At 46.9% G+C, this 27,867-nt stretch overlaps 1 protein-coding gene across 1 annotated transcript in view; it reads left to right on the forward strand.

Annotated features, from left to right (window-relative positions):
* The window catches only part of LOC144694910 (ankyrin-1-like), a 198,923-nt gene that overhangs the window by 113,998 nt on the left and 57,058 nt on the right, over nucleotides 1-27,867 (forward strand). Inside the window, exons 16-29 of the mRNA XM_078565662.1 lie at nucleotides 292-390; nucleotides 4,940-5,137; nucleotides 6,859-6,957; nucleotides 9,959-10,057; nucleotides 11,089-11,187; nucleotides 12,119-12,211; nucleotides 14,129-14,201; nucleotides 20,117-20,213; nucleotides 20,537-20,624; nucleotides 22,025-22,146; nucleotides 22,326-22,406; nucleotides 22,587-22,658; nucleotides 26,615-26,839; nucleotides 27,224-27,378. Of these exons, the coding sequence (XP_078421788.1) occupies nucleotides 292-390; nucleotides 4,940-5,137; nucleotides 6,859-6,957; nucleotides 9,959-10,057; nucleotides 11,089-11,187; nucleotides 12,119-12,211; nucleotides 14,129-14,201; nucleotides 20,117-20,213; nucleotides 20,537-20,624; nucleotides 22,025-22,146; nucleotides 22,326-22,406; nucleotides 22,587-22,658; nucleotides 26,615-26,839; nucleotides 27,224-27,378 (1,600 nt within the window). The remainder of the gene's footprint in view (nucleotides 1-291; nucleotides 391-4,939; nucleotides 5,138-6,858; nucleotides 6,958-9,958; nucleotides 10,058-11,088; nucleotides 11,188-12,118; nucleotides 12,212-14,128; nucleotides 14,202-20,116; nucleotides 20,214-20,536; nucleotides 20,625-22,024; nucleotides 22,147-22,325; nucleotides 22,407-22,586; nucleotides 22,659-26,614; nucleotides 26,840-27,223; nucleotides 27,379-27,867) is intronic.

Consider the following 27,867-nt stretch of genomic DNA (forward strand, 5'->3'; position numbering starts at 1 on the left):
ATGACTGCCTCCGAGCAGCAAGGTTACATGTTTACTGAGAGCAAGAACCAGCTAGAGCACAAACTGAGCAATAATTCTGACACTTTGATATCATTGTAAAGGGTGGTGAGTGAGTCAGCAGGGCTCTTATCTTGTAATTAAAGATGTTAGTTTAAATCGCGGCCTGGAAGTGGTGGACAGAAATTTGTGAACAGTGAAGGCTTTTCATGGAGATGATGCTTCTTAGTGATGTGGCTCTGAACAGAGGAGACCATCTTCCTCTTGCACCCTCACCCTGTTTGTGTCCTGCAGAATGGATTGACCCCTCTCCACGTTGCTGTTCACCATGACCACCATGACATTGTGAAACTGCTACTCAGTCAAAACGCATCTCCACATGCTGCGGCTCGGGTAAGTACTGTTTTAGTTAAAGTGCAGGGGAAGGCTCAAACTGATAAGAGACATGCACAATGGGAGGACAATAGCTTTGACCAGGCAGCCACAGCATTCAGCAGCTCTGATAATGGACATCGGTGGAAGCTGTTGCTTGATATTGTCACGGCTGCTTGTGTTGGTGCCGGCAATGCCCTTTGACCTGCAGATCATTTGGGATTGTTGAAATTATGAAGTCATGAGGCAGCACTGCTCCAAGCCATGGTGAATGAGGGTTTTAATCCCACTCCTCCTGTGATTCCAAACTGGAATATTCATGGGAGTGATGAGTGGAATCAGGGAGAGGCATAGAAAGAATGGGGAGATGGTGGAGTAGTAGTAATGTCACTGGGCTAGTAATCCAGAGGTCTAGACTAATGCTCTGGGGACATAGGTTCAAATCCTACCATGGCTGCAGGTGGAATGTAAATTCAATTAATAAAATCTGGAATTGAAAGTGAGTCTCGGTAATCATGGCCATGAAGCTATCATCAACTGTTGTTAAAACCCATTTAGTTCACGAATGTCCTTTTGAGAAGTAAATCTGACATCCTTACCTGGTCTGACCTACGTGTGACTCCAGACCCACATCAACTCCTAACTGCCCTCTGAAATGGCCTTGCAAGTCACTCAATTCAAGGGCAATTAGGGATGGGCAACAAATACTGGCCTTGCCAACAACGCCCACACCCTGTGAAAGAATTTTTAAAAATCCAACATGTCTCCAGGAACCTAGGCCCAGCTACCAGGCCCCGCAGTGTGGAATGGCGGGGGAGGGAAAAGCTGCACTGAGAGATGGAGCAAAATATACTTTCAGCAATAAAAATGCAAGATGCTAGAAATCCACAGACAAGCTCTGGGAGACGAAAAGACAAGTGAAGGATTTGGGTGTAACCTTTCTCAATCTGATGCAGAATAGACATGTGAACTATGGGAACACGATGGAACTGCAAGCTGAGAATATGGGGAAACCTCATGAAAACTGTTGACATGAGGAAGGACTGAGGGACGTGGGGCAGGGCAGCGTGGGGATGATGGGTCAGGGAGGGGCTAAGGGTGGGGCAGTGTGGGGGCTGAGGGTCGGGAGGGGCTAAGGGTGGAACAGTGTGCGGTGCTGAGGGGTCAGGGAGGGGCTAAGGGTGGAACAGTGTGCGGTGCTGAGGGGTCAGGGAGGGGCTAAGGGTGGAACAGTGGGTGCTGAGGGTCAGGGAGGGGCTAAGGGTGGGGCAGTGTGGGTGCTGAGGGGTCATGGAGGGGCTAAGGGGGGGGCAGTGTGGGTGCTGAGGGGTCAGGGAGGGGCTAAGGGTGGGGCAGTGTGGGTGCTGAGGGTCAGGGAGGGGCTAAGGGTGGAACAGTGTGGGTGCTGAGGGGTCATGGAGGGGCTAAGGGTGGGGCAGTGTGGGTGCTGAGGGGTCAGGGAGGGGCTAAGGGTGGGGCAGTGTGGATGCTGAGGGGTCAGGGAGGGGCTAAGGGTGGGGCAGTGTGGGTGCTGAGTGGTCAGGGAGGGGCTAAGGGTGGGGCAGTGTGGGGTGCTGAGGGGTCAGGGAGGGGCCAAGGGGGTGGAGCAGTGTGGGGCTGAGGGGTCAGGGAGGGGCTAAGGGTGGGGCAGTGTAAGTGCTGAGGGGTTAGGGAGGGGCTGAGGGGGTGGGGCAGTGTGGGGTGCTGAGAGGTCAGGGAGGGGCTAAGCGTGGGGCAGTGTGGGGATGAGGGGTCAGGGAGGGACTAAGGGTGGGGCAGTGTGGAGTGCTGAGGAGTCAGGGAGAGGTCAAGGGGGCTAGGCTAGCCCCCTTGACCTCTCCCTGTGTGGGACCATGTGGGCTGACAGGCCAGGGAGCAGCCAAGGGGGCAGATCATGAGTGTGGGCAGAGCTGAGGGGAATGGGGCAGGGCTGAGACAGTGGGGAAGGATTGCCAACATGTTCAAAAATACACTTTGTGTCAACAGACACATCAGTGTGTAGAGTGCCTCTGAGCTCATTCAGAACAGCAGGTAATGATGTGGTCACTTCATCAAATACAGCTAACTCACTGGAATGAATCTTGAATGATGAGTTAACACTTCATTTAATGAGCAGATATTGGAGATTTCCTTCTGAACTTACTCCATTCAGTGTTTTCTCTGAATAAGAATCTTATTCATTTATTTTGCTGAATATCACACGTTTTTGTCTATTTATAGCTCAAGTATGTAGTTAATGTTTCACAAATTCAGTCACCAAAACAATCTGCTTATTTTCACAAGTCACAACGAATAATCTTGTGAAACGTTTCAGATTCCAGAACAAATCCACCGAGCTCCGACTGGGGTGGAAGCAATTTGAGTTCACCTCAAGCTCCCTCCTGTGTTTCTAGACATGGGAACATATATAAATACATACATCTATTTAAATACGTACATACATGCATATATATATAGGAAACAGTAGTTCAGCCTCAGCTGGTGCACTGTACCCAATTCTGGGCAGCACAGTTTAGGAAACACATGAAGGCTTTGGCGAGAATGCAAAAGTGATAAACTAGAATGGGTCCATGGTGAGGCCACAGCTGGAGTATTGTGTGCAGTTCTGGTCACCAGATTACAGGAAGGACGTAATAGCTCTGGAGAGAGTGCAGAGGAGGTTTACAAGAATGTTGCCAGGGTTAGAAAAGTGTAACTACGAGGAGAGATTGGATAGGCTGGGGTTATTTTCCTTAGAACAAAGAAGGCTGAGAGGTGACTTGATTGAGGTGTACAAAATTATGAGGGGAATAGATAGAGTGGACAGGATAAAATTGTTTCCCTTAGTGGAGAATTCTAGAACCAGGGGACATAGATTCAAGATAAGTGGCAGAAGGTGTAGGGGGGACATGAGGAAGAACTTTTTTACGCAGAGGGTAGTGGGTGTCTGGAATTCGCTGCCCAAGTTGGTGATAGAGACAGAAACTCTAAACTCTTTTAAAAAGTACCTGGATCTGCATCTTAAGTGCTGTAAGCTGCAGGGCTATGGGCAGGGTGCAGGAAGATGGGATTCGAAAGGGCACCTGGGTGTCCTCGGGCTGGCATGGACAAGATGGGCTGAATGGCCTCCTTCTGTGCTGTAACTTTTCTATGGTTCTATAGATGAGGGATTCCAGTTACGTCAGTTGGTTGGAGAAGCTGGGATTGCTCTCTTTAGAGCAGAGAAGGCTAAGAGGAGATTTGCCGGAGGTGTTCAAAGTATGAAGGGTTTAGATAGAACGAAGGAAGAGAAATTGCCTCCAAGCTCTGAAGGATGGAGAGTTCTGCTGTGTGTGTGAGGTCAGGGTCGAGATGGTTACAAAACATTTCATGGTCAAATTCACTGCCAAGGCTTGCACCTGAATAACCTCCACTAGTTTGAGGTAACAGGAGGCTGCTGAATGACCCACAGCAGCCACCCATAGCCCCTCAGGGAAGGAGAAAAGAATAGAGAGTGTAGCAGGAAAATTCCAACTTGAACTTTTGGGTGAATGTACTGCCCATTGGCGGGTTCAATTTGGCTGGACCAGCAACCAGCAATAAATGACTTGGACAATGGGATGGTTGCCAAATTTGCTGATGACACAAAGATAGGTGGGAAAGTAATTTGTGAAGAGGACATAAGGAGGCTACAAAGTGACATAGATAGGTTAAGTGAGTGGGCAAAGATCTGGCAAATGGAGTATAATGTGGGAAAATGTGAAATTGTCCATTTTGGCAGAAAGAATAAAAAAGGAGCTTATTATCTAAATAATGAGAGATTGCAGAGCTCTGAGATTCAGAGGGATCTGGGTGTCCTAGTGCATGAATCACGAAAGGTTAGTATGCAGGTACAGCAGGTAATTAGGAAAGCTAATAGAATGTTATCATTTATTGTGAGAGGAAGTGAATACAAAAGTAGGGAGGTTATGCTTCAGTTGCACAGAGCACTAGTGAGACCACAGCTGGAATACTGTGTACAGAATTGGTCACTTTATTTCAGGAAGGGTGTAAATGCATTGGAAACAGTTCAGAGAAGGTTTACCAGACTAATACCTGGAATGGGCAGGTTGTCTTGTGAGGAAAGGTTGGACAGGTTAGGTATGTATCCACTGGAGTTTAGAAAAGTAAGAGGCGATTTGATTGAAACATCTAAGATCCTGAGGGGTCTTGACAGGGTTGATGTGGAGAGGATGTTTCCTCTTGTGGGTGAATCTAGAACGAGGGGTCACTATTTAAAAATCAGGGGTCACCCATTTAAAAAGATGAGGCGAAATTTTTTCTCTTGAGGGTCGTGAGTATTTGGAACTTTCTTCCTGAGAAGGCGGTGGAAGCAGAGTTTTTGAATACTTTTAAGGCAGAGCTGGGTAGATTCTTGGTAAGCAAGGGGGTGATAGATTATCGGAGGTGGGTGGGACGCAGATTTGAGGTTACTATCAGATCAGCCATGATCTTATTAAATGGCAGAGCAGGCTCGAGGGGCTGAATAGCCCACACCTGCTCCTTGTTTGTATGTATGTTTGTATGCTCAAAACCATTGATCCCAGTGTCTGTGGTTGTATGTTGCTTTCAGAATGGCTACACACCGTTACACATTGCTGCCAAGCAGAACCAAACCGAGATTGCCAAAAGCCTGCTAGAGCACGGAGCCTCCGCAAACACTGAGTCCTTCCAGGGAGTGACGCCCTTGCACCTAGCAGCCCAGGAAGGCCACATTGACATGGTGGCCTTACTCCTTCAGCATGAAGCCAATGTCAACCTGAGCAGTAAGGTAAGACTCAGGCGTTGTGCATGAGCTGTGAAGTGTATGAGATAGAGAGGGAGTTCCAGGAATTTTGACCCAGTGACAGTGAAGGAACGGCGATATATTTCCAAGTCAGGATGGTGAGTGACTTGGAGGGGAACTTCCAGGTGGTGGTGTTCCCATCTGTCTGCTGCCCTTGTCCTTCTAGATGGTAGGAGTTGTGGGTTTGAAGGTGCTGTCTGAGGAGTCTTGGTGAGTTCCTGCAGTACATCTTGAGGATGGTACACACTACTGCTACTGTGCGTCGGTGGTGGAGGGAGTGAATTTGAAGGTGGTGGTGGCGGGGGTGCCGATCAAGCGGCTGCGTTGCCTTGGAAACTTGAGCCCAAAAATCCAGGCTGATCCTCCAGGGGGGGTGGGGGGGAATTTGACTGAATGACCACATGAGATTAGGTGCGGCTGGGGTGTGGATAAATCGGATAAAATTTCAGGTGCTTTGGGGAAACCCCCCCTTACCCCCCTGCTCCCCAAGAGCTGGATTGGCAATCGAATGATTTAACTGAGGCTGGCAGCCTTTGATTTAACCCGCTTGCCAGGCTTTACGGATTTCCCCAGGCCCCGGGAACACATTGGTAAAACATCCCATGGCACTGTCTCAAAGAAGACCAGGGGATTTCTAACCCCCGCCCCCACCCCCCCATCCCCTCCCTGCCCCAATACCCTCCCCCCTCCCCCAAATCCTTTCCCCCCCACCCCGCCTTCATACTTATCCCTCAGCCAGCATCACTGAAACACATTGGGCGGGATTTCCCGCACCCGCCCACCCGCCTGCCCCTGGGATCTTCCGGTCCCGCCGCAAGTCAGTGGACTCCTGGCTGGGGCCTTGCCCACGACAGGGGCCGGAAAATCCCGGCCATCGTCTGCTCATGACCACCATTGTTTAAGCGTGGGATCTTGCTGTGCGCCAACAGCCTGCCACATCCCTAATGTCAGATCAGCGACTGTGCTTCATCAGCTGTGGGCTGCTTTGGGATGTCTGAAGGCAGCGATTGGGAGCGATAGGAATGCGTGTCTTTTACGGCCCCCAGTGTCACATGCAGCAGGTCTCAGTTTTGTGAGGCAAAGTTATAGGCCGGGATTTTCCAGTACTCAAACCCCCGCCCGCAGCCAACGGACCTTCTGCTGGTCTGTCGAGTTTTCCATCCCACCCCCGCGAGGATTCCTGCTGCAGACGGGACTGGCCGCAATTTCCAAATAATGCCAATTGGGTTTTTTTTAATACAGCTGCAACACACGGCCCCACACACTAATAGCTCTGTCTCAGGAAAACTGAGGCCCTGTCTGCCCTCTCAGGTGGACGTAAAAGATACCCTGGCACCATTGGGAAGGGGCAGGTGAGTTATCCCAGTGCTCAGGCTAATATTGATCCCCTCACCAACATCAGTGTAGTTTTTTTTGCTGTGTGCAAATTTTCTGCTGTGTTTGCCTACATTATATCAGTAATATTTCAAAAGATATTTCATTGGCTGTAAAGCTGGGATCCTGTGAGGTTGTGAAAGGTGCTATGTAAATTCAAGTTGCACACTTGGGCTCTTGTTGGGACTGTGGAGTGTTGCTTGTAATCTGTTCATTTCACTCGCAAACACCCAGTATGCCTCCCTCTGCTGGCAGGTACATTGCAGAATGTGTCTCACTAATCAGTGATCGTCAATGGTCAAACTTTCTCTCATTTATCTCATTTGTCACAGAATGGCCTGACACCATTACATCTTGTGGCGCAGGAAGACCATGTCCCCATAGCTGAATTACTTGTCAATCACGGAGCATCAATCGAACCAACAACGAGGGTAACAGCAAAACCTTGCTCGATGATTCATGCCATGGTTGAACGATTGCTGTCGGTTGCATTTTGCAGACTTTCGGACTCAGTGTAGTGATTTCCACCCATAAAGTATTTATATGACATTTATAATACGTGGAATGTTAGAACATTTACCTGACGCCACAATTTGTCATTCACAATCCTATTTCTGGCTGTACTCAGTGTTTCACTGGTCACCTCTTTGACCTGGCTGAGCTTGATGTCTCGCCTATCTGTTAGATGTCGAGTTCTAATGTGTGTTTTGCCGGTCTAACTCTAACTTCAACCAAACCTTCTGTTATTGACTTCAATGGTACTAAATTTGGCATTCAGACAGCCTACAGGGTAGCAGGGGTGGCCTGGTCGAGCGATGAAACACTGGGCCATTAGAAAGTTGGTGAGGAAGTTGGGAATGAAGGGCTAGAGAATAGTTCTCTTCGCTCTGGATCCATACTGCCTAGCCTAGGGGTATTTGATGAGGTATCAGAGACAGAGCGGATGAGGGGAGTGCAGTTGATGTGCATCAAAAGGTGTTAGATAAATTACCACATATTGGGCATGTTTGCAAGATGGAAGCCCATGGGATAAAGGGGGCAGGAACAGCTCAACTGCAATATTGACTCAGGGATGGATAACAGGGAGCTGTAGTGAATGGTTGCCTTTATGATGGCGCGGGGATGGGGATTGGTATACATAGAGTTCCCCAGGGTTCATTGCTGTTTGCATTAGACATTAATGACTTAGACTTGGGGGGGGACAAGGCACAATTTAAAAATTGGCAAATGCCGCACCTGTTCTCAATGGCAGAAGGATCGAGAACCCGGCGGGGTGGGGGGGGGGTGGGGGGGCATCAATTTAAGATGAATGGCAAAAAAAGATCAAAGGCAACATGAGGAAAACCTTTTTAAACACAGCAAGTGGTTCAGATCTGTGTTATGACCGCAGCTGATGTCATTCGCTGAGCAAGCCAAATCCCAGAGGGAAACTTGTCTTACTGATCATAACCATTTTTTTGTATTTTGAAAATGAGGGGAAAACTACTGGTCCTAGAAGCTTAGAATCCCAGTGACGCTTCTAGGATTTTAAAGTTAAAAGATTTATTAACAAGAAAGGGAAAAAAAACTTAGACACACAAGTTTGAAGTTACACAGATAAAACAGTTTTACAAAACATCCCCCAAAAAACCCACTTGGTCAGGACACACAAGTAAACTACTTAGCAACAGCTGCCTTACAGATTTTTAACCATAAAAATCCAGTAACATTACCGAAGGCAAAAACTGCTGTCACTTTAGTAAAAGGTGTACCACACCACTTCTCACTCTCTTCCACTCTGCTGTGGAAATCCAAGAAAGTTCAGAAACAGACTGCTTTCTGAGAAAAAGACTTCTATGCTTTGACTGGATGGCTGTTTCAGATTTCACACCTTTTCTCAGCACAGAGCTAGCCTCAGGACATCTCCTCAACACAGCCACACAACTCAACTAAACATCTCTCCTTAAATATCTTAATCCTCTTTCATCTCAGACCCCTTGTCTTCAGGACCTCTTTGGAACTCAACTTTTCCAAAGTATAAAAATATTTCATGTTTTCCTATTGCCTCCATTTTCAGGTCAAATAAAATTGAATAATTTTCCTTGTTTACTAATGGAACCTTTGTGAGTCGTAAAAGTCCCTTGTCACTTCTAAACTCCCCTTGAAATTTAACAGCTGAAAAGCCAAGTCTCTATCTCTTAATGCAAATTTCTAAACCTAATAACCTATTTACTTATAAATCCAAAATAAAAGCAAACACTGCAGATGCTGGAAATCTGAAACAAAAACAGAAAATGCTGGCAAATCTCAGCAGGTCTAACAGCATCTGTGGAGAGAGAAAAAAGAGTTAACGTTTCAAGTCCGTATGACTCTTCTTCAGAACTTTTCGGTACTTATAACCACTTCAGCATAGCCTTTCATTACAAATGCATTAATTGAGCACTTTTATCTTTCATCTCTCAGTTCCCACAGACAAGCTGTCTTTACTAACCTTGCCCCCAGTTTAATTAGTCATGGACACACACACACACACACACACACACACACAGAGCCTTCTTTACAGAATACCACCATATTCCCAAAAATATTAAAATAATAACACCCATCTTCACACCTGGAATACCCTGCCTGAATGTGTGGTAAAAGCATGTTCAATGGTGGCTTTCAAAAGGGAATTGGATAATTATCTGAAGAGATCAAGTTTGCAGGGTGGTGCAGGGTTGGTGGAGGGGGGAAGCAATAGCTTTGGTGCTAGCTGAATTACTCTCACAGAGAGTTGGCACAGACATGATGGGACCGAATGGCCTCCTCCTCTGCTGTAATAATTCCATAATTGTATGAAACTTGGAAGTGTAGTAAATGATGAGGAAGATGGTAACAGACAAGAGGAATGGGTGGACATGTGACAGATGAAGTTCAAAATTGAAATATGTGGGGTGATGATTTTTGGTAGGAAGAACAATACAAGCTAAATGGTACATTTTAAAGGGGGGGTGCAAGAAAAAAGAGACCTGGGGATGTTTGTACACAAACCTTTGAAGGTGACAGAACAGATGAATGAAGTAGTTAATAATTTTTGAGCTCTTGGGCTTTACAAATAGGGTATAGAGTACAAAAGCCAAGATGTCACGCTAAACATTCCTAGTTTGGCCCCAGCTGGAGCATTGTGTCCAATTCTGGGCACTACACTTTAGGAAGGAGGTAAAGGCATTGGAGAGAGTGCAGAAGGGAATGTTCAGAAATGAGGGATTACAACTATCTGAATAGACTGGGGAAGCTGCAGCTGATCTACTTAGAGCAGAGGGGGCTGAGAGCTGAAAAGAACTGTAAATATTTTTTTTTGGCCACACATATACATCCACAAATTGTCCATGGCCATTTGTGTTTGACTTGTATGTTCTTGTGCTCGCAGTCCCTGTTGTGTAAAGGAAGTGGTTCTTTTGTCAATTACAGAGTGGATACACCCCGCTGCACATGGCCTGTCACCACGGTAACATAAACATGGTGAAGTTTCTCGTCCAGAACAAAGCCAATGTTAACTCCAAAACCAAGGTACCGTCATTTTTCTAACCAGCTGTTTAATATTTGGTCAGAGGGTGTAATCACATCTCGTATTGGGTTAAATGTAACATATCCATGGACTGTGGAGACGTAACAGTGCTGTAGTAACAGAACCAAATCACCAAACAGGCATCCAGACACAGGCAGATTTCAGGGCCACTATATTTGCAAGGAGACTTAAATGGCAAAAGGACCCAGCGAGGTTGGGGTCGTGGAGGGCCAGTCAGATTTAGCGGCAGGCTTGGGCGGGGGCAGAGATCGTTGATCCTGGCAGAGGCAAGAGGGGTGCTACAGTCAGCTGAGTTTGAAGGTGTCCTTGAGGAGCCAAGAGATCACTCTTGCTTTTCCTGAGCCGCAAGGAGTGTTGTAAAAGGCAATTACCCTCTAGAGCATGCAGCTCCAGCCTCCTTTTCCCTGCCTGCTTTCCCGAACCCTGGGAAACCCTCATGGCAGCAGTCAGATTTAAATCGGGCTCCCAAATACAAGACAGGGCAGGCCGACAGGCAGCATGTTGGGGGCCATAATTCATGGTTCCCACCCCCCCCCCCCCCACCATCATTCTTCCTGTGCCCCATCATGAGAGGGTTCACATCGAGCCTCCTGTTTCTGAATGTTTAGCGCGAAACTTGGGTTAGTTGGTTTCTCCTCCACACGTTTGTTCAAATTATTTATTTATTTGGAGGAAGAAATGTTTACAGCAGACATGCTCAGTGATGCACTGGCACTGAGTTACCGTGTGTATGAGATTGGGTGTTGCCAATGCTCAATCCAGCCAGAGTTCACTCACTTTCGTTGTGGGAAATGGGACAGGGAGACCGCTCTGCACCGTCCACCTGGAGCTGGCATTGGCAGAGAGCTGGAAACCATTGCCTGCCTGCCCGCCCAGTGGGAGTTTATGGCATCAGGGAGCTAGAGTTAAATGGAAAGTACAAGCAAGAAGGGGGTCACAATCAGTGGCAGGGTCAACTGACAGTTCCATGTCCAAAGTAGTTTGTGTGTTTAATTATTCCATCTCTCCATAGATCGGATACACACCCCTACACCAGGCTGCACAGCAAGGTCACACTGATATTGTGAATCTCCTGCTAAAACACGGAGCGTCTCCAAACGAAACCAATATGGTATGTGAGCAAACTAGAACCCTTTCCATTCTCTGTGTTACCAGTTCTCTGTGTTACCAGTGACAACACTGCATTAGCACAGTCACACACACATGCACCGACACACACGCACCGACACACACACACACACACACACTGACACACACACTGAGACACACACACTGAGACGCACACACACACACACACACACACACACTGACACACAGACACTGACACACACACACACACACACACACACTGACACACAGACACTGACACACACACACACTGACACACAAACACAAACACACACACAGTGGCTGAATGACACTGGGGGATGACACTTTCTTCCTATCAATTCAACCCTCTCTCATTGCTAGAGCTGAATAACTGAGTCGGTAACTTAGGCAGTCAATCAATCCTACAGCCACTCAATTCTTAAATAAAAATATTCCAGGTCTTGGATGAATACAGACAGTAACAAGAAATGTTTCAATCATTCCTAGACTTTGTGCTTTGCCTGATGCCCCAGATGATGACAGCAATAGGGGGCGGGGGGGCTAAGCTGCAGAGACTAGTAGTTTGTCTATTTTAACATAGCCACTCTCTACCATGTAGCAGTGAAATGAACCTCAGCGCTTCTGGATTAAGGAAGCTAATAACAGTGCCAGAGTTCAGCTCCTGATCACTCTGCAGTAAGGCCTGCAGGATATGAGATGGGGACAGTACTGTGCTGAGTGGAATGCAGCCTTTCTAACATGAACTACCAGGCAAGATTCACCAATGAATGATACACTACTCGAGTGAGGTATAAAGGAGTGCGTGGTGCTCATCCAGCCATGAGTCAATATCTCCAATGAGGCCTTTGTTCTTGTTGAGGTGTACTGGCTTTGCTTACTGATTCTCCATGTGGTTGATTGTGCTTTTGAGCAGTGTCCTGGTTCACTTTCAGAATGGCAGCACTGCGCTAGCTATTGCAAAGAGACTCGGCTACATCTCGGTAACGGACGTCTTAAAGATTGTCACAAATGAAGCCATCAGCACGGTAAGTGTGATGGGGACTGACGAAGATGTGGGTCAGCCCAATGCGAATTGCAGACAATGGCCGGGGTTTTCCAGCCCCATCGCGGGGCCCCAGCCAGAAGCCCAATGACTGGCGGCAGGACCAGAAGATTGCGGTGGTGGGCGGGTGCGGAAAGTCCCGCCCTATGTCCCTGCACAAATGTCACCTGGTCATCCAGAACTTGAGCATTGCTGAAAAAAGAGACATGCCGAAGCTTTTCATCTTGCACTCATCAGGACACTTTGCAAGAATACCAATATAAGGGGAAAACAACAATTCATACTGTATGAGAAGAGAGTGTTGATTGGTTGGCAAGTGGACTCGGACTGGTAGATGCATTGCCATGGAGAATGCATCAGTGATGGTGACTGACAGTTAACTGCCAAGCATTGTTTGAAATTTAAACCAAGCAGCTTGACCCTAATTGGTCAAGGCATTGCCCTGAGGAATGAGTAAGCGAATGGCTGTCACTTATTTTGTTTAGCTGAAACAACCACATTGCGTGTACAAGCTTTTTCTGTCTGCAAAGAACAGGGCCCTGTGAGGTAACATATGCAGCTTCCAGTACAGACAAATGTGCCACATTGTGACAATCTTAAGTTGGTTGTCAGCGTAATCTTTAGCAGACTGAGGATCAGAGTCCACTTGCCAAACAATCAGCACTCTCTTCACACACAGTATAAATTGTTGTTTTCCCCCTTATATTGGTATTCTTGAGAAGTGTCCTGATGAGTGCAAGAGGAAAAGCTTTGACATGTCTCTTTTTTTCAGCAATACAAATACCATTGTTAACCCTGTCACCCTGTTTTCAGCTGGATGAGGGAGAGAGAAAAATAGTGTCTGAGGCAGCAGCAAATTCTTTAAGTGATGGGGAGGGGGTCAGAGGGGGCACGTTGGTGGGGTATTTTAAACGTACCTGTCTGGGGAATGGGCACTCAACAACAAAGGAGTTCATTTTTTACAGATACCTCAGCCCTTTCCTGGCATTGCTGGTTTGAATCATGCAGAGTGCCCACCTAAAGCAGGTCTTGGGGATTAAGTTCAGTCTAGTTTCATCCTGGACTCTGTTAGTTTAGTTGGTGGAATCCCGTTTGGAAAGCGACCCACGGCCTAAACACCACTCGACCAGGAAGCGGGCAAGCAGCCAAGGCCATTCCTGATTGCACGGATTCCCGGCTGGCTGCTGGGTGAGGCCAATCTTGGCCTCGGCTGTGAAACGCGTCCCAGTCAAATAGCCCATCGCCACGAACAAAAGTCGAGGAGCAGAACGTGAAAATAAGCCAATAAGACAGAAGAACTCCTAACTCCCAACAATGCCGTGGGCAGAGGTCAATTAAAACTCAGCAAGGGGTGAGCACGGGGGTCTCCAAGTTGGCCCAAATCCTTTGAAACTTGTCCAGCTTTCCCCCATTTTAATTTCATAATATAACTCGGTATAAAACAAAGAATGTCACTGTGAGAGAAAAACTGTACAGTTGTCTCCCACTTTGTGTGACTGTATCCTCTCAGAATGCTGCATTTATATGAGAGTACATGAATTGTGTAGTTATAACTTAATGGATAACTTGAAATGTTTCGGGGTTCAGGTACTCAGGCACAAGTACAGAGAGACTGTGCTTCCTCTATTGTAGCCACTGGTTGGCTGGGTCACATACTCTTGCACCCACTGGTGGGTGTGATTCCCATTCTCCATCAAAGATAAGCTGCTTTTAGTTTTTAGAAAGAATCGAGAAGAGTAACGCTCCCAGTAGATGAACAGGGATGGGAATGAAAGCTGCAGCTCGGAAGAGACCAGCGAACCGGCAAATGCCACTCTGTGGAAATGTATTTGCTGGCCTAGGGGCATAAAATGAGATATTCCAATTGGATTAACACCCTATGTCTGTGTTTTCCGGATAGACTATCACAGAGAAGCACAGGCTGAGCTTTCCTGAAACTGTGGATGAAATCTTAGATGTCTCGGAGGATGAAGGTGAGTGAATGCAATCCAGCACTAGAATCAGTCACTTCAGGAGAAATTTAAAATACTGATATCTGCTGTATGGGATACACATGGCACATCCTGAGGTAACAGAGAGATACAGCCTGATTGGCTTATTTAACTCCTTCAGATAAAGGCAGCAAGTAACAGCCTGACTTTTGCCACAGTCAAAAAGATGCCTCACCTCATCTGTACTGATCCCAAATCTGTTTCAGGAAAACCAACAATTTGAAAAGTGCAGTTTATTTGTGACGGTTGAATGATCATTTTTATTTTTATAGCGGCATGCTCACAGAAAGGCATCACTGCATTTCATAGATAGATGGAGGGAAATACTGTAGATTGTGGCGTATAAGTCGATCTTTGAAGCCTTGAAATATCCTTCCATAAAATGGGGGTGCACGCAGAGTATAACATGTGAACTGCCAGTGTTGGTGTGGGTGGTCGCCATTTGAAATGTGAGAAAAAAACAGCATAACACCAGTAATTGTAATTAAATCAATGTGACTCGCTTTGTTGAATGAGTTCATTCGACAAGCGTACACTTTGATAGACAAAGGAGTCAAGGGTTTATGAGAGGCTGATAGGAAAGCGGAGTTGTGACCACAGTCAGATCAGCCATGACCTTATTGAATGGCGGAGCAGGCTCGATGGGCCGAATGGCCTACTCCTGCTCCTAAACCTGATGTTTGATGACAATCAAAACATTTAAAAAACCGTCAAAATTCATCATCTTCGGCAGCCAACGTAGAGAGGTCAACAAATTCATTCTGAGTCACTTTGGCTGTGACATCATCATAAAGATCCCACTCTGCAACAGATTTGACACTATTGAGTTTCAAATCACCTCTTGCCAACAAATGACCTTCCCTCTCGCCAACAAATGACCTTCCCTCTCCAGCCATTGAATTGGCTATCCTACGTTTTGTTGAATGATCTGGTGACAGTCTGTGTAGCATCCCATGATTTGATGACAAAACCACTCAAAATATCAAGCGTGACACTGCGCGTACTTCCACTCTTTGTGAAGGCTTTTTCTCTATCAACCTTCCACCTATTCCATTAGGCGCGAATATCCTGGAATGGCCTGTTGAGGCACACTTCCAAAGGTGGCACCATGGATGTTAGGTCACTGGTAAAACTGCAATGTGGGCGGTTATTTCTTCACAGGCGCCTCTTGATCTCAGCTGGTTAAATGGGATCTGATCATGCCCCATAAACTGCGTTTTTTGCGTAGGTCAATGGGATGCTAGCCCCCACATTATCGATCCATAACTTAACTCCATTCTCATCCACCCAACCATGGTCATAGACATACACAAAAGCTCCCCAGGGAGCTTGATTTGCAGCATGGTTTTACATTTGAAAATTACCGTAGGCTTTCATTTTGTTCTGATGGCTCGTACCATCGTGAATCTCATCTTCTCATGTTCCCGTGGTTTCCAATGAAACTGTCTTCGAACCTTTCCACTCCACAGGTCGGTGGCTGGGCAGATTGAAATTCATGGGTGTTCAGCCATGTCAGCAATGTGGAATAATGGGCACTGGTGTTCTTGCTGCTGCCCTGGTGACCAATTGCTGCAAACTGGTCATTTTGACATTATGGTTTTTTTGATTGTCTCTGAGTGATCTTGGTCTTGTGCCACAACACCAGACATTTTCACTCCATGAAGCAGCTACACCAGCCAATTGTTGCTCTGGAACCTTTGTTGGGCTCGGGGTTTGATTTGGCCCATTTAAGTGTGTATATACACACACTGTATTCCCGGTGCTGATGGGACCATTCTGATGATTTTCGAGGACTCATTCCGAGACATGCTTCTCAAGATCGGGTCAGTGGCCTGGCCCCTGTTCTCATGGTCCACTTGGTGTTGGTCATCTTGTTCAGGGTTGATTTTGCCATCATCCATTCTCACATCAATTCCTGACTAATACCAAATCCCCTCACTGCATTTGCCGAGTTAGCTTTGAAACCAGCTTTGTACTTGATTTGTTTTGCTGGAGGACCCATTTCTGTTTGTCGTTCTCCGTGTGTGGTCTGCTCTGCACCTCAGAAGTGCATGTTTTACTCACCTTATAAGTCAGGCAGGCGATATGGGCCATATTGTCAAGGAGATGCATAGGTGAAAAATTGAGGCTGACTCCTAATGCGAGTTTAACATTTCTTAGCAGAAAGGTTGTGGGGGGTGGTGGGGTCAACTTATATGCCACATATAGGCCTAAATATGATCTTTTGTGCCAGGAAGGTGGCGATGCCTTACACACCATTCGACTTGTATGCCGTGATCTGCAGTAAAGGCTGTTCCAGGAAGGCAGAGGTTAGGAAGGGGGGGTGGGAGGGGCGGGGTGGGGGGGTTAGAACAAAGAACAAAGAAAAGTACAGCACAGGAACAGGCCCTTCGGCCTTCCAAGCCTGCGCCGATCATATTGCCCGTCAACTAAAACATTTTGCACTTCCGGGGTCCGTATCCCTCTATTCCCATCCTATTCATGTATTTGTCAAGCTGCCTCTTAAACACCACTATCGTACCTGCTTCCACCACCTCCTCTGGCAGTGAATTCCAGACACTCACTACCCTTTGTGTAAAAAACTTGCCCCGCACATCACCTATATAGTTTTCTCCTCTCATCTTAAATCTATGTCCCCTAGTAATTGACTCTTCCACCCTGGGAAAAAGCTTCTGACTACCTACTCTGTCCATGCCACTCATAATTTTGTAAACTTCTATCAAGTCGCCCCTCAATCTCCGTCGCTCTAGTGAGAACAATCCGAGTTTCTCCAACCTCTCCTCATAGCTAATAACCTCCAGACCAGGCAGCATCCTGGTAAACGTCCTCTGCACCCTCTCCAATGCCTCCATATCCTTCTGGTAATGTGGTGACCAGAATTGCACGCAATATTCCAAGTGTGGCCTAACCAAGGTTCTATACAGCTGCAGCATGACTTCCCAGCTTTTATACTCAATACCCCTGCCAATGAAGGCAAGCATGCCATATGCCTTCCTGACTATCTTATTCACCTGCGTTGCCACTTTCAGTGACCTGTGGACCGGTACACACAGATCCCTCTGTTAGGGTTAGGGTTAAGGGGGGGTCGGCTGGCGGGGAGGGTAGGGGGCTCTGAAAGCTCAGTGACAGCAGTGGACCTTTTTCAAGGCAGAGTCTTAGCGATTGGGTTCCAAAGATTAGGACCAAGGCAGATGAAGTTTCTGCCATTGTCACTGAGTCAAAGGAAGGAAGAGGTACAGAAGGTGTGCACCGTGCAGGAAGAGAGGAAACACAAAGCCAGAAATGATTGCAGAGAATAGCGTGTGTGGAAAGACCCCAGGAGTGATTCCCAAGCATGGTCAAAGGTCTTCAGCACAATTCGTGTCTTGTGTGTTTCAATGGCTTAATAAGTGTGGGTGAGCAGCCTCTGTGCTGGTAAGAAGGGGGAGTTTCTTATCCAAATAGTAACTTGAGAAGAAGGGTCTGCTCATATCATTTTGTACAGCTACACACAGAATTAATGCCCCAAAAATGAGGTCTTATGTTTGAAATTGTGATAACTAGCCTCGGTGTCCAAACGGTTTGGAGCGTTGTCTCCCTTTGTGCCTTAATGCCTCTTTCGAGGCTGGGATTTCTGGAGTGGACGGCTGCCCATGAGCTGTTAACAGGATTGCAGCTTGGAAATGTGAGAGTGCTGTTTGGTGAGTTGTCGGCGTGACTTGAACCAGTGAAAGCACTGGCAGAGAGTGTGCATTACCACAAAACTAGCCCCATCTGGGACACGGTGTAAGATATATTCGGAAAGGGATTTGTTCACGAGTTAACTTTTAAACCTGAAATCATCATCTAACTACAAAGATTATTTGTATAAATAAGTACAAATTGGAAAACACCATAAAATAGCCAAGTCCATAGACAGGCCAAATTGTTGACACCATTAATATATAATATAAATATATAATGATCTTTTGAATAATTTTCCAAAATAGCAGAAAAATTACACTGTTGACAAGTCAAAAAATTCTCAGATATGTCTCAAAGTATGTGTGATTGCAGATATGTCCATCGAGAACAGGCAACACAAATTGATGTAATTCATTGATTCAATGTGTTCCCTTGGTGACGATGTTTCATCACTTTGGCCTGATGTGTGGTGTGGATTACATTGTCACCAGGCACTGAGATGCTTGGCATTCAAATTGACACATTGACAGTTCTTCCTGGCAATTATTTTTCTTTCCTTCAACGGGTAAGTGGTCTTTACCAAGTGGAATTCATTGTGTAGGTGGGAGCACCTCATCACCTGGGAACATGCGTCAATAAATACTTATAACTTGGCAACTGCAAGTTAGAGACAACACCAACTAGGAGAGGAAAGTGTGTGTGAGAGGCTTATAGAGAGAGTGAAAACACATAGAAGACAAGGGGGGGAACAGTGGGAGGAAGAAAGTCTGATAAAAGAAAAAAAAGAGTTAAAAGGCAAACAGAATGATAATCGGAGAACATGAGAGAACGGGAAACTTTGGAGACATAAATGAGATGATAAAAACATGTGAGAGGCACACACAAGCAGACAGAAAAAGGTAGAAAGCAGGGCATGCGGAAGGAATCCAAGTGGGAGTCGTGCAGACAAACAGTTAAGGGGAAAGAGAGATGCCACTCTTAAAAATCAACTTGATAAGATATTAGCTAGTTGTGGCTTGGCAAATGCAAGATGTTTGTCCACTGAACTTGAGCAAAGTCTTTTTGAATTTGAGCCAAACATGATTAGACAGGGAGACAGAGCATCAGTAACAAGTACTGTGAAAACGCTCTGTTAGGTGCAAGCTGTCCAGATTTCTCATCCTTCAGCCTTCTCAATCTTTGGTCCCAGACATTGAGTTCTGTCACTGGGCTGTGCCTCTGGGTCTGCTGTTCTGTGTGCAGTGACTCTATGCTGTAAACTGGCGAAAGTAGCTGCCACAGGAGAGCCAGAATTGGAATGTGTTAGCAACGGTGTTACAGTGTGTGCCTTTCACAAGGCCTCTCGGTGGCTGGAAACCAGGCGATGGCTGTCAGGAAGACTCACGCTGTGCCCCTCGTTCACAAGATGTCTCTGTCTGTACATTCAGGACTCCAGCCTAATACTTTGTTGCACCGTTCACAGGGTATGCTGATTGAGGTACATATTTTTTTAAAAACTGATCGGAGTTGTGTGTGTTCTGATGAAGGGTCTAAATGCTGCTCCTCTTGCTTCCTAGGAAACCCCCGCACTCTCCTAGGTAGGAGTATGCTTTTTGCTTCAAATACCTATCATTGTGCCAAACGCTGATCTAATTGGGGCAAAATCCCATCCCAGGCTGCTTCATGCTGAAACCAGTTGAGAACAAAAACATCTTGTGTTCCTCTCCATTCCATCATGAGCTGTGTTCACATTACAGTTCACTCTCTCTCCAGCTTTGGGAACTCTTCAATGTTCTAATGTGTTGCTGCCATTTTCAGCTTTGGGAAGGTGGGGAGTTAACTGGCTGTTTACTGAAGCTTCTGTTGGGGAGATATTTTTAAGTCGTGTGGTTTAGAAATTTCTTTGTTAGCATATCTGGTACTAAGATCCCGCACAACCTAGATACTGCTTCACTTGGCGCATGTTTACCATCTGCAGAAGAGGGGGGAGGGTCTTTAACCATCAGCTGACCTGTTGCCTTGCCAACTCATTGTAACTCTTTTCGAGTCAAAACACTCATTGTAATTGTTTATGGGATTCCAAGTAGACAATGACATTGGGGCAGTTGCTTGCCTAGCAGCGAGGAACAAAGTACAGGAAGGATTGGTCCGAAGAGGGAAAGGAAATCGGATGGAATTGTGAGGCAAGGAATATCTGTCTTTGCGGAGATCTGAGAGCAATAATCGGTGACCTCTTAACCTCCTTTGATCTATAGGGGAAGATGCACCTGCAGACAAATACCTGAAAATGGATGACTCGAAGGAGCACGAAGATGACTTCCTGTCTGCAAAAAAGGCCGCTGACTTTGACGTGTAAGGTTGATTGCATTTGTTGGGGGTGAGGGGACACTGCACGACATGCTGACCTATCCCAGCACCACGACCTCAGCCCATCAGTCACATTCCATGGCCGTGTATCAGCGTGCTGAGTATCTTTCAGATCCTTTACATTTGGGCTCCTCGCATGTGTAACCCAGGTAAAGAGATAAGACTATATCCAGGAATGCCAACCGATCCAGTGAGGATATTAAGAGGAGGAATAGTCTGGGTTGTATTTTGGAGCTGATGGAGGGACGAGGGAGGGACATTAAGGGAAAAATGGTACGAGATTCTTTTGTGTTTATCATTCTTTCTAGGTCCAGCTCTCCCGCTATACACAGAATGTCATTTGCTGCTCCAGAAATCGACACTGCAAAGGACCAAGTTCCAGTCCAAGCACAGCAGGTATGATGTCACTGCAGGTATGTAAAGTGTTTGCCCAATGCCCTTGTTCAATTGGATGTCTGGAAGCTCAAAAGTCATATGAGAATGTTGATCACAGGGCTGGAAAGGTCACCCTCTAAGTTGTGTCCGTGTGTGTATCCTCCTCACCTGGACTTTTCTTTCTGGTGGTTCCTTTGGAATTTTCTCCCACATAATTCCTGTTCACTCGCGGCGCCAGTCCTCAATCCCCACAACGATCCAACCTGAAGTATGCTGCAGCCTGACTTGTATCATCAACCACTTAACATGGGAGGGGTTGCAGGTGTAAGGGTGAAGGGCTCTATCCAATTGGATGTTCTCATTTGAACATCTGAACCTAGACCTTTGTGTCAGCAATGATACCCAATGACTTTTAACATATTTGCATGCTCCAGTTTGGAGAGTAGTTGTCCATGCGTATGAAGCACTTGAACTCAGGGTCTTCAAAGCCCAACAGTTGTACAGTGGATATCTATATGTAGCTATTTGTCTGGTTTGCTGCTTGCAAGCTCTTGCCCCCACTCAGATTGATGCTAAGAACACTCTTCGCATGAAGGAACTGAGCAGTCGTGGCTGTGAAACCAATTGGAGCCCCAAATACAGCAACACTGAGGTGTGGGTTCATGGTAAACCCTGCACACTCACTGGAGCCTAATCTCAATAATGCCTGCATTGGGGCCAGCACAGGCAGGAGTTAGGCATTTTCCCAGAGAGGAAAGAGATCGGAGACAATGGACTCTCCGACTCCTGGTGACTGTTTATTGGTGGGAGCCCATAGGCAGGGGGACTTGAAAGGAGGAATTATCTAATTCCTCACGGACAGAATGTTCACTGAGTTGGTTGAGATGCAGCTCAGCTCTCTGAGTTCACACTCTCCTTTTTCTTGTTGAGTGAGGAACCCCCAGTCCCAGCGCAATGGATGCAGCATTGAGTGCAAACAAGGCACTCGGACCTGGAAAAGGAATAACCCGAAGCCCCATCCAACCTCACTCTGAGCATTCCGCCTCGGAATTCTGTCCCACCTCATCTCCAGATCAGGCAGAGACAAGCTGGGAAAGATTCTCAACCCAAAGGCGTTTGCAAAGCTTCTGCCCTTTTCACTCTCCGAGCCTTCACTGGTCATTGCGGGTGCCTCCTCCACGGCATAGAACACGATGCCTGTTGTGGTCAAAGGTGTGTCACCTGCAGTTGGTAGCCAGCCTGGGATGAATGTTGGACTGCCTGGAAGCCAGCGAGCTTCTCCCCAGGAGATTGAAAGGTGGATGAAGTCCATTTAGTGGCAGGTTACGTATAGTCTTTGTGGAGTGGACTGGACTGACTGACTACCTTGTGTCAGTTCAGGATTTCTTAATGTCTCCTCTTTGTAAATTGTGTGTGTGCAGCAGCAGCAACAATATTCCATCTCCGTGTCCAAGGACGTTGACGAAGATTCCTTCACACCCAGCAGCCCGGCAACAGAGACATCTGATAACATCAGCCCAATCGCCAGCCCCATCCACACAGGGTAAGTGGCACTTGTGTGTTTGAGAGCTCTCAGTGTACTTGTCATCTCATTCTCCACCTTTTCAGAGAATAAAATGTCACTAGTCCACATCCTCTCCAGAATCAGTCTGGAAGTGGGGGCTGGAAGAAAGTTAGTCTGGAGTACCTGACGGAGTATCTCTTTCATTTTATTTTCATTAGTGAAATCAGCAATCCAGCTTCTGAAAGGTACGACAGTACGAGTTCTCTGGACAGTCCCAGTGACAGCACTGTCCTTCCTGGGTAAGTGAGATTGGAGGGGAAACGTGCAGGTTACCCTGTACAGGCTCCCTCTCTCACGCTTTCTTATTTTGTCTTGGTATTATTGAAGGTGCTCAGTGCCTTCCCTCTGAGGGAAGTGAGCCTGAGAGAAAAGTCAGCATCTTGCATCATGCAGCCTCTCTCTCCTTTCTGTTTTATTAGCATGTCCACCAGCAGTCCAGCTGTGGAAACATCCTATAATATCACTCCTGTTGCCAAACCTGTCCGGGCCGGGTAAGTGAGGCCAGAAAAGCAGCAGGTGGCCATGTCTAAGCCTGCGATTTTTCAAGAGCACTTTCCTTTCCTCGCAGCTTTGCTCCTCCTGTCTCTGCCTCTCAAACCTCCAGCTGTGAACTTTATCCTGTCCGGTCAGCAAGGCTGAGACTGTATCATCTAATTCCAGGTCCCAACACTGCATTAGGGTCTGAGGTCAAAACAGGGCCTGGGGTCACAGGGCAGACTAGGAACAGGACCTGGGGTCACAGGGCAGAAGAGGAACAGGGCCTGGGGTCATAGGGAAGACTAGGAACAGAGCCTGGGGTCACAGGGCAGACTAGGAACAGAGCCTGGGATCACAAGGCACATGAGGGACAGGGCCTGGGGTCACAGGGCAGATTAGGAACAGGGCCTGGGGTCACAGGGCAGATGAGGGACAGGGCCTGGGGTCACAGGGCAGACGAGGGACAGGGCCTGGAAATATAGGGCACAATAGGAACAGGGCCAGGGGTCACAGGACAGAATAAGAACAGGGCCTGGGGTCATAGGGCAGACTAGGAACAGGGCCTGGGGTCACAGGACACAATGGGAACAGGGCCTGGGGTCATAGGGGCAGACTAGGAACAGGGCCTGGGGGCACAGGGAAGACTAGGAACATGGCCTGGGATAACAGGGCAGATTAGGAACAGGGCCTGGGGTTACAGGGCAGACTAGGAACATAGCCTGGGAAAACAGGGCAGACTAGGAACAGGGCCTGGGGTTACAGGGCAGACAAGGAACAGGGCCTGGGGGCACAAGGAAGACTAGGAACAGGGCCTAGGGCACAGCGTAGACTTGGAATAGGATCCGTGGTCAGAGGGCAGACTAAAGCAACAGGGCCTGTGGTCAGAGGGTAGACTTGGAACAGGGCCTGTTGTCAGAGGGCAGATTGGAGTACAGGTCTTAGCATCATGGGACAGGGTAGGTATAGAGGCTGAGGTCAACGGCCAGATTGAAATACATGTGTTATGGTCATGATAGGTGCTTCAATGGTAGTGGGAGATGCAAATTTAAAAATTAACTGAAAACTTCATGAAGTGACACCTTTCAGTGTTTTATTATCGAACACCAACCCAGTTGATAGCAGGGCTAAATGGGTTAAATCATGAGGAGAAGTTGCATAGAATAGGTTTGTGTTTACTTGAGTATAGATGATGAAGGGGTGATCTACTAAAAATGTTAAGAAGTTTAAAGGATAGAGAGAAACTATTGCCTCTGGTGGGGCAAGTCCCAAACAAGGGGCACATTTAACAATTAAAATTCAAACTGCGTCATTCAGAGGTGATGTCAAAAAGCATTTCTTCACCTGAGCATGATGGAAAACTGGAACTCTGTTCCACAGAACAGCTACTGAGACTCATTTGAGTCGGTTAAAGATTTCAAAACTGAGACTGATAAATTTTTGTTCCGTAAAGGTTACGGAACCAGAGCAGGTAAATGGAGCTGAAATACAGACCAGCCTTGAGCGAATAGGATGGCATAAGAGGCTCGAGGGCCTGAATGACCTCCTGCTGTTCCTAAAGAGGATAGCCCCCTGCCCCTCCCCCATCAGAAAAGACTGGGTGCTGTAAGGAAGTACGTGAAAAGTTAATTTCATTGTCACTTCACTGGTCCACAGTTCACATGTATAGGAGTTAGCGTTGTAATGTCACCCAGCACACATTACCAGATAAGTGTGAAAGATACTGGGCCCAACCTTAACCCACGGTTACAGGAATTAGCACGGACATGAGTGTTGTGATCTCATGTACGCTGACCATGTGAAGAAGCAGAAGGGGGAAACCCAGCCCCACGGGTACGAGATTGGAAAACAATGCCAACATTTAGTGAATGTCACTTACACAAGATTTGGTTAAAAAAAAGTCAAGCAATGCAATGCCCAATTGGAGTGAATTCCAGCTATCGGACAGTGTGTACAGAGTAGGTGTGGCACACACGGTCATGAATGGGGCGAATTTACCTATTTTTATTCCACACGTAGACATGCCCTATAGCTATGGTAACATACTCAGTGAGGTGGCCAACTGCTAAAGAGTTGGTAAGTTTGCTTTTATTGCTGAGCTGCAATGCAAATCCTAAGAAATATTCCAAATCTCCAGTGTTTGGAGTATCTCATTCTCTCTCAGCTTCATTTTAATCTCTCTCCTAATATATCGCGCTGACAGACTCTGCTTATTTACAAAATGATCGCAAAAGCTTTCAACCATCAATATAACCTTTAGTTAAAAGCATCACAGCTTGGAATATCTCTCTCTGATTGTGGGAAGAATTGTAATCAAATGAATTTCACCATTTCCACTGTAAATTCGTAGGGCTGGTGTGGCTGGAGGATGAAGGTGGAGCAATGGAAATGGTTGGAAAGAAGGATTTTTCTTCATAGCTGTGCCACATTGCAGCACTGGATGAACGAGCTGGGTTTTGGGGATCTGTGTTTATACAATACTTGTTGAGTCTGTAAGCTGATACTGCAGTCAGGGCTCTCTGATACTGCAGTCAGGGCTCTTTACAAATAATAATGAGTTCCTCGGGGTACTGTCCCCCCAGCCCAACCACCTTCAGCTGCTTCATCATTGACCTTCCCTCCATCATAAAGTCAGAAGTGGGGGTGTTCGCTGATGATTGCACAGTGTTCAGCACCATTCGTGACCCCTCAGTTACTGAAACAGTCCATATCCAAATGCAGCAAGACTTGGACAATATCCAGGCTTGGGCTGACAAGTGACAAGTAACATTCGCACCACACAAGCGCCAGACAATGACCATCTACGACAAGGGAGAATCTTACCATCACCCCTTGACATTCAATGGCATTAGCATCACTGAATCCCCCGCTATCAACATCCTGGGGGTTACCATTGACCAGAAACTGAACTGAACTAGCCATATAAATACTGAGGCTACAAGATCAGGTCAGAGGCTAGGAATCTGCAGAGAGTAACTCACCTCCTGACTCCCCAAAGTCTGTCCACCATCTACAAGACACAAGTCAGGAGTATGATGGAATGCTCTCCACTTGCCTGGATGAGTGCAGCTCCAACAACACTCAAGAAGCTTGACATTATCCAAGACAAAGCAGCCTGCTTAATTGGCATCCAATCCACAAACATTCACTCCCACCACCAATGCACAGTAGCAGCAGTGTGTATCATCTACAAGATGCCCTGCAGGAATTCACCAAGGCTCCTTACACAGCACCTTCCAAACCTATGACCTCTACCATCTAGAAAGACAAGGGCAGCAGACACATGGGAACACCACCAAGTTCCCCTCCAAGTCACTCACCATCCCAGCTCGGAAATATATCGCCGTTCCTTCACTGTCGCTGGGTTAAAATCCTGGAACTCCCTCCCTAACAGCACTGTGGGTGTACCTACACCACGTGGACTGCAGCAGTTCAAGAAGGCAGCTATCCACCACCTTCTCAAGGGCAATTGGGGATGGGCAATAAATGCTGGCCCAGCCAGCGACGCCCACATCCCACAAAAGAATATTTTTAAAAGTGAACGCATTAGGCCGATCAGGAATAATGAGACAGGCTTTGTGCTTCAAGATTGGAATTTGGCCATTGTGGAACAAGATCAGTGGTGGTGGAAATCTGGAACACCCTCCCCAAAAAGGGCGTGGATGCTGGAACAATTGGATATTTCAACACTGAGATTGATACGTAAGGGAATCGAGAGATATGGATGAAAAATGGTATAAAAGGAATTGAGATACTGATCAGCCGTGATCTAATTGAATGGTGGAGTTGGTCTGAGGGGCTGAATGGCCTCCTCCTGTTTCTCATTTCCCTCCGAGTACCCACTATTGATCTTGGTCATCTGCCCCATGAATCTTGCCTCTAAGCTGGCCTTTTGCAATATGCCAGGATTCCCCCGCTAACCATGGAAATTATTCCTGTTTGACTCACGTCATCTGCTCTCTCTCATTGGCAGATTCCTAGTGAGTTTTATGGTTGATGCACGGGGAGGCTCGATGCGAGGAAGCCGACACAACGGAATGCGAGTGATCATCCCCCCACGAACGTGCAATGCTCCAACGCGCATCACCTGCCGGCTGGTCAAGTCTCAGAAACCGGTCAGCCCTCCCCCACTGGTGGAAGGAGAGGGATTGGGAAGCCGGGTGATATCACTGGGACCAGCTGGGACCCAATTCCTGGGGTAAGTAGCTGTGGGTGATTTTGAGGGAATGGTGAGTGGCAGTGGAAAACTGACCAGGTGGGGGTGGGGTCTTTCAGACGTGTAAGAAAATTCTCCCAATTGAAGACTGTTGAGCCATTCAATTCAAAGGTAAATCTGAAGATTAAATGCTTCTCTTTTTTTCTGCTTTGTTTCCTGTCCATCTTTTTCTCTCCCCCATTCTTTTGTACTTTTTCTCTCTTGCTATCTTTCCATCTTTTTCTCTTTCTACCTTTCTCTCTCCCTTTCTATCCTTTCTCATTGTCCCTCGCTTTCTCTCCTTCTCCTTTGCCTCTCTCTTTCTGTTTCGTCTCTCATCGCCTCTCACGTTTTCCCTTTCTCCCTTGTGTCTCTGTCTTTGCCTAGGCCGGTTATTGTGGAAATTCCACATTTTGCCTCAATGGAACATACAGACCGGGAGATCGTGGTCCTGCGCAGCGAGAACGGATCAACATGGAAAGACCACCGGAATCGTTATGGGATGGAGCAGCTGGAAGAACTGCTGAATGGAATGGATGAAGGTGCAAGTGTGTGTAGATTTGGGGGTAGGGAAGCGGAAGAGGATGTGGAATCTGGTCAAATAAACCTTAACCCCAAGTAGCTGGAAGCAGTTGGAGTAATTCAGTCAAACTGCAATAAGCCGGTGATAGGTTTACACTTTACAGCAGCAGCAACTTCCAGTTTCAGTTCAGTAACAATAGCTTCGAAGAGTCAATTTTGAGAGTTATTTGCGGCTTTGACAGATCAAATCACCTCAGACTAAAAGCCCTCTTTCCCTGCTGGGGTAAATACTTAGCAGCGTTGACTAACGCTTCCCTTTTTGCCCACAATTCCTCACTGATGCTTGGATCTAATTTTGATTCAACCGGGGCCTGAATTTTACTGCTGGGTTTTTAGGTGGGCTGTGGGTGTTGGCGGGGGAGAGTCGGAAGCTGAATGGGGTGGGATTCCCTCTGGGTTCCCACACGCCCCAACCACACAGCGATTTTACACGGGCGGACAAGGCCTCA

This window comes from Cetorhinus maximus, chromosome 20 (genome assembly GCF_964194155.1).
Source record: "Cetorhinus maximus chromosome 20, sCetMax3.hap1.1, whole genome shotgun sequence".
In the NCBI taxonomy this organism is placed as follows: Eukaryota; Metazoa; Chordata; class Chondrichthyes; order Lamniformes; family Cetorhinidae; genus Cetorhinus; species Cetorhinus maximus.